General features: G+C 38.1%; 2 protein-coding genes across 17 annotated transcripts in view; one reads left to right on the top strand and one right to left on the bottom strand.

Annotated features, from left to right (window-relative positions):
* nbeaa (neurobeachin a) overlaps positions 1-2,719 on the top strand; it is a 114,320-nt gene extending 111,601 nt beyond the window's left edge. For all 13 annotated transcript variants that reach the window (XM_042732872.1, XM_042732873.1, XM_042732879.1 and 10 more), the window contains 2 exons: positions 52-203; positions 864-2,719. In XM_042732872.1, coding sequence (XP_042588806.1) covers positions 52-203; positions 864-954 — 243 coding nt within the window. In that variant the 3' untranslated portion in view covers positions 955-2,719. The remainder of the gene's footprint in view (positions 1-51; positions 204-863) is intronic.
* A 3,839-nt stretch (positions 2,720-6,558) lies between these two features.
* dclk1a (doublecortin-like kinase 1a) overlaps positions 6,559-15,260 on the bottom strand; it is a 44,976-nt gene continuing 36,274 nt past the window's right edge. For 3 of the 4 annotated variants that reach the window (XM_042732885.1, XM_042732886.1, XM_019114344.2), the window contains 10 exons: positions 13,897-13,981; positions 13,334-13,509; positions 13,110-13,229; positions 12,184-12,330; positions 11,089-11,222; positions 10,825-10,902; positions 10,398-10,494; positions 9,348-9,428; positions 9,084-9,197; positions 6,559-7,790 (listed from right to left, as the gene is read on the bottom strand). In XM_042732885.1, the coding sequence (XP_042588819.1) occupies positions 7,509-7,790; positions 9,084-9,197; positions 9,348-9,428; positions 10,398-10,494; positions 10,825-10,902; positions 11,089-11,222; positions 12,184-12,330; positions 13,110-13,229; positions 13,334-13,509; positions 13,897-13,981 (1,314 nt within the window). In that variant the 3' untranslated portion in view covers positions 6,559-7,508. Of the gene's footprint in view, positions 7,791-8,771; positions 8,846-9,083; positions 9,198-9,347; positions 9,429-10,397; positions 10,495-10,824; positions 10,903-11,088; positions 11,223-12,183; positions 12,331-13,109; positions 13,230-13,333; positions 13,510-13,896; positions 13,982-15,260 lie in introns of all 4 variants that reach the window. The other variant, XM_042732887.1, reaches the window with a different exon arrangement.

The raw sequence follows: 15,260 nt of genomic DNA on the forward strand, positions 1-15,260 counted from the left end.
CACATTAATAACATTAGTCTCTGTATTTAATCTGCTTTTGTTTTCCCCCAGGCCATTCTGTTGAGCAGCGACGGTCAGAACTTGGTAACAGGAGGTGATAACGGTGTTGTTGAAGTCTGGCAGGCCTGTGATTTTAAGCAGCTGTATATTTACCCCGGCTGTGATGCAGGCATTAGGGCTATGGACTTATCCCATGACCAGAGGTGAGCACACCTGACCTAAAAATAATAATATACATATACATTGAACATTTATTTTAACAATGTTTTTTATTAAATAAAAAATTTATAGTAAAAAAAAATTATAATTGTGTATTTATTGTGTAAATATAAATACACACACATGCATGTATATATTTCAGAAAAATATGTTGTTTTATATATTAACTGTATTTATAATATAAATTATATGAATATAAATACAGACATGAAAATACATGTAAATATTTTCAAATTATAAACCGTATGTGTATTTATATATACATAAATATATACAGAACACACACATATATTATGCAAACAAAAACTTTTATTTTGTATGCGATTAATCGTTTGACAGCACTAATATATATACATAAATATATTGTTTGTATATGAAGTGTTTTTTATATTATAATGGTATTATAATGTGTAGGCAGTTTTTACCAGTCTTATTAAAAAACAATTAATATATAATTATGATATATAAAATAATTTAGTTTTTTGCTATAACCTTTATATATTAATATTTTAGTTTGCTTAATATGTTAACTATTTTGCTTCTAGTTATAAAAAACAATATATATTTTACACAACTTAAACTATAAACATTTATATTATGGATATTTTTCTTATTAATTTATTACTACTTCTGTATATTTGCAGGACTTTGATCACTGGGATGGCGTCAGGCAGCATTGTGGCGTTTAACATTGATTTCAATCGATGGCACTACGAACATCAGAACAGATACTGAGCCAGAACAAAGAGAGACAGAGACAGGAGAAGAGAGAGGGACCTTGTTTAGGGCCCGCAGTTGAAGCTGTGAGAAAGGTGGGGTTCATTTCCTGCTTGACAGATGATGGTGTCCCTCTAAGTTCAGGGGGGAGTTAAACCCGGATGAAAACACAAGACATATCGCTAACGTTACTTAGACCTTTAGGGTTGTCCTTCACTCCCCACATACTATGATGAGTTGCCTAATGTCCTTTTGTCTGCGAAGATCATCGTACAAGATCAAAGCCAGGAGGACAGCAGGACAGGATGGACTGTACCGCAGTTCCCAACAGAAGAGGCTTAGAGATAAACCACCAACAAACCATTTTTGGGGAGGGTTGAGGGAGGGAGGGAGGGAAGGGGTCTGGGGTGGGATTAAGACGCAGCGGTGAACTTAGTCTTTGTAAATACAAACTGCAATGACGCAGTTCTTCACTACATGGGGATAAAAATCATACTTCCCACTCGCTCTTCATTACGGAAGATCCCATAATCCTTTAATTTATTAATGACTTGCTGTAAGATATTGTGTAGTTCCAACGAAATGATGATGATGATGTGGATGATTATAGATGAAGGTCTGCCGATTCACAGGGAGGAAGTGAACTGCTCAGACAGGAAACAAGCTTCTCTTTCCTCTTTGTATATTTGGTAATTGTTTTGTCATATATGTAAATATTGTGATGGTTAGGAAAGCCAGGCATGTAACCGGGCCATAAAAAAAAAGAATAAAGAGGAGAAAAAAAGCAACAAAAAAAAGAGAAAAAGAAACCCTCCCTCCCTCACATGTTTCATTATTTATGAAAAAAGAACAATTATTAATGTTGACGTTTTTGTATCAGACACATTGCACCAGTAACAACCCATAATTTATCAGCGTTTCTTTGGTCTTCTGCCACATTTTAGGCCCATTCTCCATTGTATAATTTGTGCATTGATGTTTGTTGTATTTAAATAATGAATATTATAATCATATGTGATGATTACGTTGTACAACCACAGCCACAGTAAGCAATATCCTTGTAGCTGAGAATGACTGCAGAAATGCGGTTTAATACGTGGATTGAGATGTTTGAAATCCGCATACATGAATACTGAGACATTTTTTCATCACCCTATTTAACAAGTGTGAGTGAAAAGAGTGAGAAGGATATTTTTCAATCAACAACACTGATACTGAAATAGAGTCGTTTTACTATAGGGGTGTAATAACTAGTCAGCTGGAAGCTAAGACTGAGTTCAGAAATGAAAACATGAATAAATTATGCAAGTAATTTGTTGATCTGCCTTTTCATTGGCCATTGGATGTGAATTATACATGAGACAGTGGCGCATACATAACGTGCAGGTCTGTCTCTGTGTAGGTGAGTGGTCAGTACTGTATATTTGATTTGAGTTGTACATTTGCTAATTATCTTTTGTTTGTTAATTTTGCAAGGCGTATCTGATCATGATGATTGCATATTATTTTATTTTATTTTATATGTCTGCATCATTTGTGGAGAGGAGAGGAATAGTTTTTGGCAGGAAGTAAATAATGGATGATTTATTTAGATTCAGATGTAATTTTTAAATTCAGTCCCCACCTGCTGTTTCATGGATTTGCTGCAACTTGAAAAAGCCAGAATCTCACAGGTGTCTCTTAAAATGTTTAAATATTAATTCATGCCAATATATAGATCAATTACTGTAAAATAAAATTGTTTCCTTTTTGTCGTATTTACAATAAAACAAACCAAAACATCTTTTTGAAGTACTGGTGTGTTTTTCTTTAAAAAAACTAGATCTGAACATCCTTAAATACTGAACGTCCTGAATGGAATGAGGTCAGTTAGCTTTTTAATGGGAGGGATACAGCTATGGCTGGAAGTGAAGCAAAATCTCGCCATAAAATAACAATAAATAAAATTTGCTACCTGTCAGATTGTTTCATTAACGTCTACACCTATTTAAACCCTAAATCTAACCTTACAATAATGCAAATATTTATTTTTAAAAAAGCGAAGCTTTTACGCATGGTGTTTCTATCAAATTACCTTTAAGGCAAGGCAAGTCATGTCACTCGGTGGCCATCTTTGAAACGCCAGCGCTCTGTCGATTTGTGCTACCCTGTCAGATTTTTCTACCTCCCATTAAAACAGTAGGTAGTACAATTCGACAACTGCTCCACATGAAAGCACACACGTGTAGAGATTTACAGTATTGTTCAAAATAATAGCAGTACAATGTGACTAACCAGAATAATCCAGGTTTTTAGTATATTTTTTATTGCTACGTGGCAAACAAGTTACCAGTAGGTGCAGTAGATTCTCAGAAAACAAACAAGACCCAGCATTCGTGATATGCACGCTCGTAAAGGCTGTGCAATTGGGCAATTAGTTGAAAGGGGTGTGTTCAAAAAAATAGCAGTGTTGCATTCAATCACTGAGGTCATCAATTTTGTGAAAAAACAGGTGTGAATCAGGTGGCGCCTATTTAAGGATGAAGCCAGTACTTGTTGAACATGCATTTGAAAGCCTGAGGAAAATGGGTCGTTCAAGACATTATTCAGAAGAAACAGCGTACTTTGATTAAAAAGTTTATTGGAGAGGGGGAAACCTATAAAGAGGTGCAAAAAAATTATAGGCTGTTCAGCTAAAATGATCTCCAATGCCTTAAAATGGAGAGCAAAACCAGAGAGACGTGGAAGAAAACGGAAGACAACCATCAAAATGGATCGAAGAATAACCAGAATGGCAAAGGCTCAGCCAATGATCAGCTCCAGGATGATCAAAGACAGTCTGGAGTTACCTGTAAGTACTGTGACAGTTACTGTAGAAGACGTCTGTGTGAAGCTAATCTATTTTCAAGAATCCCCCGCAAAGTCCCTCTGTTAAAAAAAAAGGCATGTGCAGAAGAGGTTACAATTTGCCAAAGAACACATCAACTGGCCTAAAGAGAAATGGATGGAGGAACATTTTGTGGACTGATGAGAGTAAAATTGTTCTTTTTGGGTCCAAGGGCCACAGACAGTTTGTGAGACGACACCCAAACTCTGAATTCAAGCCACAGTACACAGTGAAGCATGGTGGTGCAAGCATCATGATATGGGCATGTTTCTCCTACTATGGTGATGGGCCTATTTATTGCATACAAGCGATCATGGATCAGTTTGCATATGTCAAAATACTTGAAGAGGTCATGTTGCCTTATGCTGAAGAGGACATGCCCTTGAAATGGTTGTTTCAACAAGACAATGACCCCAAACACACTAGTAAATGAGCAAAGACTTGGTTCCAAACCAACAAAATTAATGTTTTTGAGTGGCCAGCCCAATCCCCAGACCAATCGAGAACTTGTGGGGTGATATAAAAAATGCTGTTTCTGAAGCAAAACCAATAAATGTAAATGAATTGTGGAATGTTGTTAAAGAATCAGTGGAATAACAGCTGAGAGGTGCCACAAGTTGGTTGACTCCATGCCACACAGATGTGAAGCAGTTTTAAAAAACTGGTCGTACAACTAAATACTAGTTTAGTGATTCACACTAAGAGAGAACCGGCTTTACTGATGAGATGTGCATTAAATGCCGTGCCGATATTTATCGTGCATCCCTAATAAATATCCACACCGGTGCAGTGACTGACTGCCAGTCTGCCACATATACTCTTCAGAACATTAGATTCATCTGCGCTGAAGCCATGCCGACTCACAACCCACGCAGAAAGATAATCCCTCTCACAACTGCAATTCCAGGTTTTCAAACAGAGATGGCGACAAAGAGGCAAAACTAATGGACTGCAGCACATTCTCTATTCATCGACACATTTCTAGACAATTGCGAGCGAACCCTACAACCTGCCTAGAGCGAACACAACACACAACTAAATACGTATTTGTTACAATGCAGAGTACATGACAGCAACAGTTTTTACACTTTCAGAATAGAAATGTACTGATAATTTACTCACCCCCATGTCATCCAAGATGTTCACGTCTCTCTTTCCTAAGTCGCAAAGAATTTAAGGTTTTTGAGGAAAACGTTCCAGTATTTATCTCCATACAGTGGACTTAAGTGGTGCTCAACGGATTGAAGGTTACAATGCAGTTTTAAAGGGCTCTACATTATCCCAGCCGAGGAATAAGGGTCTTATCTAGCGAAATGATCGGTCATTTTCTTTAAAAAAATACATACATATTTATACACTTTTTAACTACAAGCGCTCGTCTTGTCTAGCTCTGCAAGGCGCTTGCGTACTCTGTCTGTGTACAACGGTTCAAGTCAGGTAGGGTGACCAAACGTGCCATTTTCCCAGGACATGTCCTGGCCAGGATTTCTATATTGCCTAAAATATCCAGGTTTTGGCTTTGGTTTCCTGTTTTCATACTCAATGTAATGATCGTTTGACCAATAACATGCAGACATTGTACGTAATCGACAAATCGTAAGGCGTGAGAAGATGGGATCTAAAGAGAACAGCCAAAGTGATGCAAATACGTGTACATGTTGGACCCTAACTCAGTGGTTCCCAATCCTGGTCCTGGAGAAGTCAAGTCAAGTCAAGTCATGTCACCTTTATTTATATAGCGCTTTAAACAAAAAAGATTGCGTCAAAGCAACTGAACAACATTAATAAGGAAAACAGTGTCAATAATGCAAAATGACAGTTATATGCAGTTCATCATTGAATTCAGTGATGTCATCATGCAGCTCAGTTCAGTTTAGTATCTGTGCAATAATTTGCAATCAAGTCAACGATATCGCTCTAAATGAAGTGTCCCCAACTAAGCAAGTCAGAGGCGACAGCGGCAAGGAACCAAAACTCCATCAGTGACAGAATGGGGAAAAAACCTCGGGAGAAACCAGGCTCAGTCGGGGGGCCAGTTCTCCTCTGACCAGACGAAACCAGCAGTTCAATTCCAGGCTGCAGCAAAGTCAGATTGTGCAGAAGAATCATCTGTACCCCCAACACTGCACGTTTTTGTTGTCTCTCTTATCTGACACACACATACATTTGAGGTCTTGGAGTCTTCACTAATGAGCTGATGAGTTGAATCAGGTGTGTTTGAATAGGGAGCCGTTTAAAATGTGCAGTGCTGGGGGTTCTCCAGGACCAGGATTGGGAACCACTGCCCTAACTGATTTACCCTCACAGTGCAGAGCACAGCGTCTTCTCCACAGGCATCCGCTACGATGTTTGAGGGAGGAGAGGTTCAAGTTTTCCCGGGTCTGCGCGCGCAACAGCGCACTTTTAGATAAAAAAAATTAGCAGGATGTTTTCATTTACTCAGAGCTGTGTTACACTGCATGAAAGGTCATTTTAGAAAATCCATAATCCACAATATATATATATACTTAATTAAAAACTATATATTTACATTACATTTACATTTTGCAGACGTTTTTATCCAAAGCGACTTACAAATGAGGACAATGGAAGCAATCAAAATCAACAAAAGAGCAATGATATGCAAGTGCTATAACAAGTCTCAGTTAGCTTAACGCAGCACGTAGCAAGTTTATTATTATATAATAAATAAAAAGAAATCAGAATTTTTGGCTTTTCTTTAGCTTGGCAGTCAGCATCAATAAGCAACAATAAAATGAGGTTATAATATATTTTTTATTAAGATAATGTCTCAAATTATAATGTGAGAGCCACTCTGTATTCCATGCACTAATGAGAGAATACAATGACACAGTAAGCAGGGCTATGAGTTCCTAGTACACCTCTTACTGCACTTCAGAAACACTCAACCCCAATCTGACCTCCCGACACTAACAGCAGCGCTTCTCATGACACAGAGGTACCACTGAATCAATGTCCTGCATTCATCAGACCGGACCATTGGCTTTTGTATTTCCAAGAGCTGACCCTGTATTAAGGAATGTTGCTTATGTCTTTCCCACAATGCATTTGTGCTTATGTTCCATATACCTAAAAACTGCAAAAATGGTTAAATGTGACACATTGTCTAGTTAAGATAAAGAAATATATTGTCAATATCAAAATAATTGAAATTATATTATTTACACTGATTACAAAAAAAGGTCCCCATCTCGCTTATGAACAAGTGCTGTGCGACCAATTCTTTCAATGGAACAATAGAAAGAAAATCCGCATACAAGTTTATCTCTGAAGAGGTATCGGAAATTCAAATCATTTTCTGTCTGCTTAGAAAGGTTTTTGGGAACAAAGGGTACTAATTACCAGGAATCAAGTTAGCTAAAAGTCCTTACAGTTTCCCTCTGAAGCATATCAACAATACCGGACCTATAAAAACATCACATTTCTAAGGTGCTTCAACAGAAAAGGACATTTTTGAACTTGAATAAAAAAAGAAAATGTATTTATTACGTATAAATAAATGTTATTATAATGACCATAAATAAACAAGAAATCCCCTTCTTGACGGTCATCATTTTCCCTGCACCTTTATGTGATCAGATTACAAAATGGTTCAGTTCATCAGTCCACTCGGCCACATTCCGAATCCTCATAAACCCTTCTTCTCTTTTGGTGCCCTTTCCACTCGTTCCCTTCCCTTTCGATGCTAGAAAGGGGAGAAGAGGGAGCGAACAGTTTCCGTGGAGCAGGCGGAAAAGTCTTCAGATTCGGGCGTGGTGGTGGCGGTGGTGGTAGAGGGACATGGACTGGGAATGAGGGCTGGAGCAGGGAGTCCGCTGGGCGGCTGGGACAGGGGGTCGAGGTGCAGACTGGGAGCAAAGGCTGGGATGTGGAGGCTACAGGTTGGCTGGGTGGTCCAGGGAGCTGCGCTCACATTCTGGTGGCATCCTCGTCTGAGAATCTGCCTCTCCTTATCAAGAGCGGTGGTCTGGTGGAAGAAGGGGGAATTTTAGTCATGTGATGGAACGTGATTGAGAGCAAAATAAAATACTCCAAATAAAGTCACTCCCAGAAGTCACTAGAATACAGTTTTGGGTGATGTAGCCCTTTAATAAAATTGTTTTTCTTAATTATATTTTAAAATTATTAAATTATAAAACAAAAGTAATTGAATAACAATTAAAATACATTAATATTTATGCATTATATTTAATAAAAAAATTAAGTTAGCGTGATAACAATAAATTAAATGTAAATACATTACAGTTCAAAAGTTTGGTGTCACTCTTAAGTTTTTTTAAATGTTTTTGAAAAACATGGCTGCATTTATTTTATAAAATTAACAGTATCAACTGCAATACTATGAAATACAATTTTAAATAGGTATGTTATATTTTAATATATTTTAAAATGTACTTTTCAGCATTATTAATTAATTATTATTAATGTTAAAAATACAGTTGCTTAATTTATATAAAAAAAAAAATTTAAACCATGATACATTTTTTCAGTATTCAATTGCATCCTTTCAAAAAAATAAAATCAATAAAAAAAGATAATTATTCTTCCCCAAAAAAATGTACTGACCTCAAACTTGTCATTTGTAGTGTATATTTAATTCTTATAGATATATTTACTAAGTTTCTTTATTAAAAGTGAGTTTCTATTAAACAAACAAACATTGGGAACAACAGTGGGACTGACTGCTGAGCATTTTATTTCTGTACAAGGTTGAAGCGCATGAGAAGCAGGATGGTGACACAAGCAGTACACTGAAGGAAAAGCACATCAAATATGCCAGTTGCCATGATGTTGAAGCAAATCATGCACATTCTCTCCACCTGAAAACATTCACACACATGAATGACCACAGCAGCAGTTTTTGACCATGATATAAGCAGGTTTCAGTGCCCACATTGGGGTTCAACAAGACAGGGGCTGGCGTGCTTCAGTGGACACATGGCGTTACCTTATCCAAAACATGCCCGGGTTCTGATAGAAATCCAACGACCCTGATCTCTGGATGGAAAAGTCATGGTCGAGCTAAGCGAAGAGAAATCAGTGGAGCTCAGTGCACAATGCTCAGAAATCATCAGCTGTAAATCCATTTGAACTGTTAGTAAAGAAAGTCATTTCAAAATAATTATAACGTTTGAATTCTTTGGCCTCCCATAAAAGCTGTCCATCACACATGGTGTCTGGTACTCCACTCGCTGGCTCTTTAATGTTTATTTGGCGTCTGATTGTTAACTTCAGGCTTCCACAGTAAGTGTGAGCTTACCGTCATCACAGACACTCCCGGGGTGTTGTTGCTGGGCTTGGGCCCAGTGTTAAAGTGCTTCTTGATCTTTCCTGCCACTGACAGCTGGTGCTCGTTTTCTGACAGACCATCATTCTGAAACAGCCATTGAAATGAAGCCAATCAGTTACTACAGTTATGAAACTAGAGGACTTGTTAATACTATTAATACTGTGTCAGTCCTATAATTTAGCAATAAACATTCGTACACAGTATATTGTAATGGATTCAGGTTGAATTACTCACAGTGACCCAGGGATGTTCCAGCACCTGCAGTGCTGTGTATCTCTGATCCACTTCCACCTGCAGCATAGACACTATCAGCTCCTGAGGAGACAGACGGGACAGAGAGAGTTAATGCCAAACCCTAATGTCAATCATGACCTTGAATTGGTGAACACAATGACTTACAGTAAACAAAAAGTAAAAACTAAATACTACTGATAAAAATGATTGCTGTTTAATAATAATAATAGTTTGTAGGCTTTTTAAAACCAAAACTCAATTTGATTTTAAAGATTCTTAATTGCATAATTTTTCTGTGATACATTATTTTCTGACTAGAAAAGAATGTATCAGTGTAGACATGTTTTGAAATGATCATTATTATTAGTATGATCATATTATTTAGATTTTAAAAGCCCGCATATTATTTATCATTTTTTATTTTATTTTAAAAAGCCCAAATATTATTTATGATTATACTATTTTGCTTAAAAAAACACATTATTATAATAATGTTTGCTTTTAAAAACACCGCAAATAATTTACTATCATATTATTTTGCTTTAAAAAAATTTATTCAGAATATAATTTTGATTATAAAAAGCCCAAATGTTACTTATAATCAAACTATTTTGCTTTAAAGAAATATTATTTAATATCATAATTCATGCTTTTAAACACACCACAAAGTATTTATCTTATTTTGTTTTTAAAAAACCCACATATTATTTATTATCATATAATTACAATTTTAAAACACCACATATATGTTCTCATATTATTTTGATTTGTTGTTTTTTTTTGTGGGGGGGGGGGGCTTTTATGCCTTTTTTTATTAGACAGGACAGTTGAGAGCAGACAGGTATTGGGGGTAGAGAGGGGTGCGGGATCGGCAAAGGACGGGATTCGAACTTGGGTCGCCTGAGCACAGTTGTGCTATAGGTCGGCTCACTAACCCCACACGTCCAATCACACACACAAACACATATATATACATATATGTATATTATTCTTATTATCTTTTTTATTATCTCACATATTTGTTATTTAATCAACACATATTTCACTTACTTTGGCTGAGTCTGATACATTGTCCCAGTACGGAAGAGGGAATTCTAACTGTCCCAGCAGTATCTGGTCAAACAGAGCTTCTTGATCATCAGTGCTCCTGAAATAAAAAGTGCAACTTCAGATATGCATCAACAGGGGGAGCTCGTTTCATTGCGATTATTGATAGTACAAGAAATAGCCACAGGGTGGCGCAGTAACATCTTACATAACCTTACAGCTTTGATTACATTACTCAAAGCTGCACTACACACACACCTAGAATGTATTTAAGAATGAATCTTTGACACGTGGACCATTTTTCTACTGGATAAATTCATCGCTCTGATGGTAATTATAGGATTTTTAAAACTACATTGAAAAGCAATATGCAAAAAGCTAAAAAAATCCTCTCACATAGGCCATATTTTGTCATACACACTGAACTTACCCACGAAATGGAGGAAAGCCACAGAGGAGAATATATGTGATGACTCCAGCGGCCCAAATATCTACCTTAAGGCCATACCTAACAGCAAAAAAAGGTGTTGTTATAGTATTATTGGTCTTATTAGATTTTATCTTTAAACTCATTGATTTAATATGATCATAACAAATCACAGCACTATGCTTAACATCACACAAATCCAAAAAAAAAAAAAAAAATTCACACATTCAATGACCCAGATTTGTGCAAACATGTTAAAATATTCACCCGGTCTCTGCGATAATCTCTGGTGCTACATATGTGGGTGTTCCACAGACAGTGTACAGAGGTCCGTCTACCACGGTGGCCAAGCCAAAGTCGCCCAGCTTCAGGGATGTGCTTCCATCTTGATGCTCATACACCTGTGAACCAAAGCCAAGGACAATATTAGACCAAAAACAACCTAGTCTCTTCATAGCAATCTATGAAAATTAAATATCCGGCTCTCAATTCCCAAGGTAAACATGTGCGGATCAGTGTCAAAAATATGCACTGGCTTCAAATAAACAGATATCTTTTCATTTAATGTCTTTAACCTAAAATCCAATGATGCTAAAAAGAAACAGGAGCATAAGCTTGGCTGGCTTTGTGTTTGGCATTATATAATATGTAAAGTGATGCGCATTGAAAAAGCCTCATTCTGCACTGCAAGGTGCATTTGACATGCATGCTTCCAGCCACAAGCGATAATCTTTGACACGCAGAAAGCAAGCAAGCGCATATGTGAGCCAGACATGGTTTTTTCTAGCTCACTGGAGTGAGTTTGAGAAACACGACGGTTTTATTCACTGTTAGCAGGTCACATTTTCAATTATAAGATCTGCAGCATTTCTAGACAAATCCCCCAGCTCATAAACAGGGCTTTATAAACAACATTTCCGCTTTGAATCAGCAGAGGAAGGGGCCATTGATTCATAAATGATGTCTGGTAAAAGGTTCATACGAGAGCAGCCTTGGAGAACAGTACAGTCTGTGAACTGTCAATGCGTGAGTCACATCTCAGTTTTTCCGCTGAAGAAGTGATATCACACGTAGACAGTCAGTCAGTAGGTGGCTGGTCTAGACTCAGTCAAAGAGCTCGCAGCAATCATCTCTCTTTCTCCAAACACACTTAAGTAGTTCCAGCCCACAAGACCTATGAGTTTCATCCGTTCCATTCCTTGGCACGTACACACAGGAACACATGGTTTGTGAAGGCTGGTGATCAAACAGTGCCACTTTAGGATGTGATAACTGTTGCGCTTGTACCTGTGACATGTGTCAGACGTGGCAGAATGACTTGCATTTTGGAAAAGACGGAAGGATGGCGTGTTGATATCTTACCAAAAGGTTTTCTGGCTTGATGTCCCTGTGGACGATGTTAAGGCTGTGTAAGTACTTGATAGCATTGGCCAGGTTGTACAGCATGCCACTGGCATCCCGCTCAGTGTATCTGTTTGTGGAGGTAATGGCATCAAAAAGATCTCCTCCCTAAAAATAAGAAAATAAGAACAAACATGCAAATTAAAAAAAAATATATAGGACAGATTCAAAATAAGTAAAGAAACAAATTAAATACTACTACAGTAGGTCTATTTAACAGTAGTATTCGATTAAGAAATTAAATATAAATTTATTATTTTTAAAGCTACTGAAGTTGTTCAGCCAAGAGCACTAAGTGGTGTGCTTTTTTCTGTTGTTGTTTAACAAAAGTAATATTAGACAGCTGTAACTTTATGACCTAATGCATGGATCCAATATACTGACTATGTTTACATAAACATCAATAATCTAATTATTTACCTTATTCTTAATAAGACAATATTATTTCCGCCCAGCTTTAGTCTGAGGTATCTTTGATCACATGATCTACTGCTAGGTGTGTGAATGGAATGGTTACATTGTTGCATTTTGCTTCCAAGCAAGGTGGTATTTGCATGTACACAAACTGATCGACATCACAAGAGTTTTCTTGAGGTTAAGTTGTTTATACAAAGCAGGCAGAAAGTTCACGGTGGCCTGGTTTGCTGTTCACATGGCAGAAATCCCCTCAAAGAGTCAATTAAGTGGAACAGCAGCTTAAAATAACGCTCAGTTTAACAGAGCCAGCACAAGGAACCACCAAGAGCTAGAATTCATCCGGATCTCCACAAGATGTATAAACCAGCTGTGACTGGATTTTTGTGAAACTTTCTGTCTATTGATCTGTATTTGTTTTCACCTTAGGTTTTAACAGGTGCATTAAAATGACAGCATCCTGTAGTACACACCTTAACAAGCTCCATGACCAGGTAGAGTTCACTGTAAGTGTCCATTTCTTCAATCAGCAACACAATGTTTGGGTGTTTCACTCTTCTGAGGATAGCCACCTCATTCTGGATCATATGCTCCTGTGCGGAAGAAAGAGATTCAGAATAAAAATATATTGTACAAATTGCCATAAAAAGAAAAATACAAGCATTTTATTGACAATTTTATAATGCTTCCTTCTCACCTTTCCTCTGCATTTGCCTTTGTTGATGATCTTCAGAGCGTACGCCCTGCCAGTCGAGTGCTCTACACACTCATGGACCACTGCGAAGTTCCCATCTCCGATCATTCGGCCCACTTTGTACCGATCTGAAATGGAGCTCGGGACTATAGGTATCGGCGTCTCCTCCAAGGGCTCGGCTGCAGACGGTAAGGAAGAAAATTAGAGCAAGACTGAGTGGGCCTCATTCAGAATTGGTTTTTATGACTGAAATCTCTGTAGGCAGTGGAGAAATTTGATTCTCAACCAACATTCCTAGTCTGAGAATCTCTTTGAATGCAGCTCAGAGAACAAGACGATAACCTTGCATTCAGTTCACACCTCCTGGAATCTTTCATTAGTGCATTACAGTCAGCTACAGTGGGTACACTGAAGTGGAAATGATCGTATAATGAACATCTACACAAAGCCTTCAAATGAAGTGTTTGTTGTTGACCTCCACTGCATAATTATAGTATACTATAATAGTATATGAATAATACCAAAATAAGACTGTCTAAACCAGCCTAAAGTGTTCGATTTCTTACCATCACTTACGGGCCCTTCCTCCTCATCCAAACTGCAGACTTTGGTAGAGGCCACAGACAGAGAGGAACCGCTGTGCTGGGATCCCTGTGAGGAAGAAAAATCCAATTAAACCAGAAACCGACTACATAGCAGTACATGGCCAGGGTGTATGAGAAATACAACTCCAAAAACCACCGACAACCAACCACCTAACTTCAAATATACGGGCACAGTGAAGCAGCTCACTGGGGTATTCCGTCTTTCTACCTGTGCTGGATATCCTCAAGCTGCCCCATGTTACTATTCCCATCAGGACGGTCGGCACGCTCGGGACACAATCCTCATTCTCACTTTTAAACACAGCAGTGTTAGGATAAATCCAGTTATCGTTAATTCTCTGCTGGTTGCCATGGCAGCAGAAAGTGTGAGCGAAGTTACTGGCTGTGCTGTAAATTGGTTTTCACTCCTGGTTGCCGGCAGTCAGGGTGCAGGGACCCTTTCAGGTCCGCGCCGATTGTAATTGGAATGATGTCTATGGGAGCACTGCGCTCTCCCAGAGCTCGAATGGATTTGATTGGATGGTAGTGGCGTGCGACGAAAGCCCAGGACGCACCTTGAGGGGCTGCTAATGGCGAGAACGAAGTGCAAATCTACAGTGACGAAACAGTGGATGGGTCACGGAGGTTCAGCACACCTACATGCACTGTTTGATAATGGCAGTTTGAGGGGATGCATATGAGACGGCCAAGGAAGGGTCGTTTAAGTGTCATCAGAAACAGTTTTGACTCGAGAGAGAGTGTGTGTGTGTGTGTGTGTGTGTGTGTGTTTCCGCATCCTTTTTCTATTTCATTCAGATCACAGTTTGTCCTGGCGCTATCAAAACTCTTGTTACCATGGAAACTGTTGGAGTGTACTAATAATATTTTCCCTCTGTGAGACAGGAAGCAGCCAGAGTCGAGCCCATATAAGGCATCTTCCTGTTTCCTGGCTGAATGCTAGGTCAAATCACTCCAAACAGGCTGGATTTCTGTGCTTTTTCTTAGGACCGGAAAGAAACAGAATAAACCATGCGGTAAGTATTTGCCTCGCCAATGATCAATCATGTTAAATCCATGTGTTCACATGCAAATGTAAGTACTCAGTTGCATAACAGTCTGTGCAATTATGATGCTGATAATGCAAATTTACCTCAATGATCCCTAATGTAGTGTCGCAGGAACACTATCAAATCATGCTTTAAAAATAAAACAATTAACAGGCTCAGTATCAATAACAATGCTGCATTATTGCATTTTAAGGTCACTCTTGTCATTTTGTTGCAGACTAATTGCATAATGGTTCGAATGACTGATTTAATGCCTGAGATGATTTTATTTGTGGAGAT

The sequence above is a fragment of the Cyprinus carpio genome, chromosome B10 (genome assembly GCF_018340385.1).
Source record: "Cyprinus carpio isolate SPL01 chromosome B10, ASM1834038v1, whole genome shotgun sequence".
NCBI lineage: Eukaryota > Metazoa > Chordata > Actinopteri > Cypriniformes > Cyprinidae > Cyprinus > Cyprinus carpio.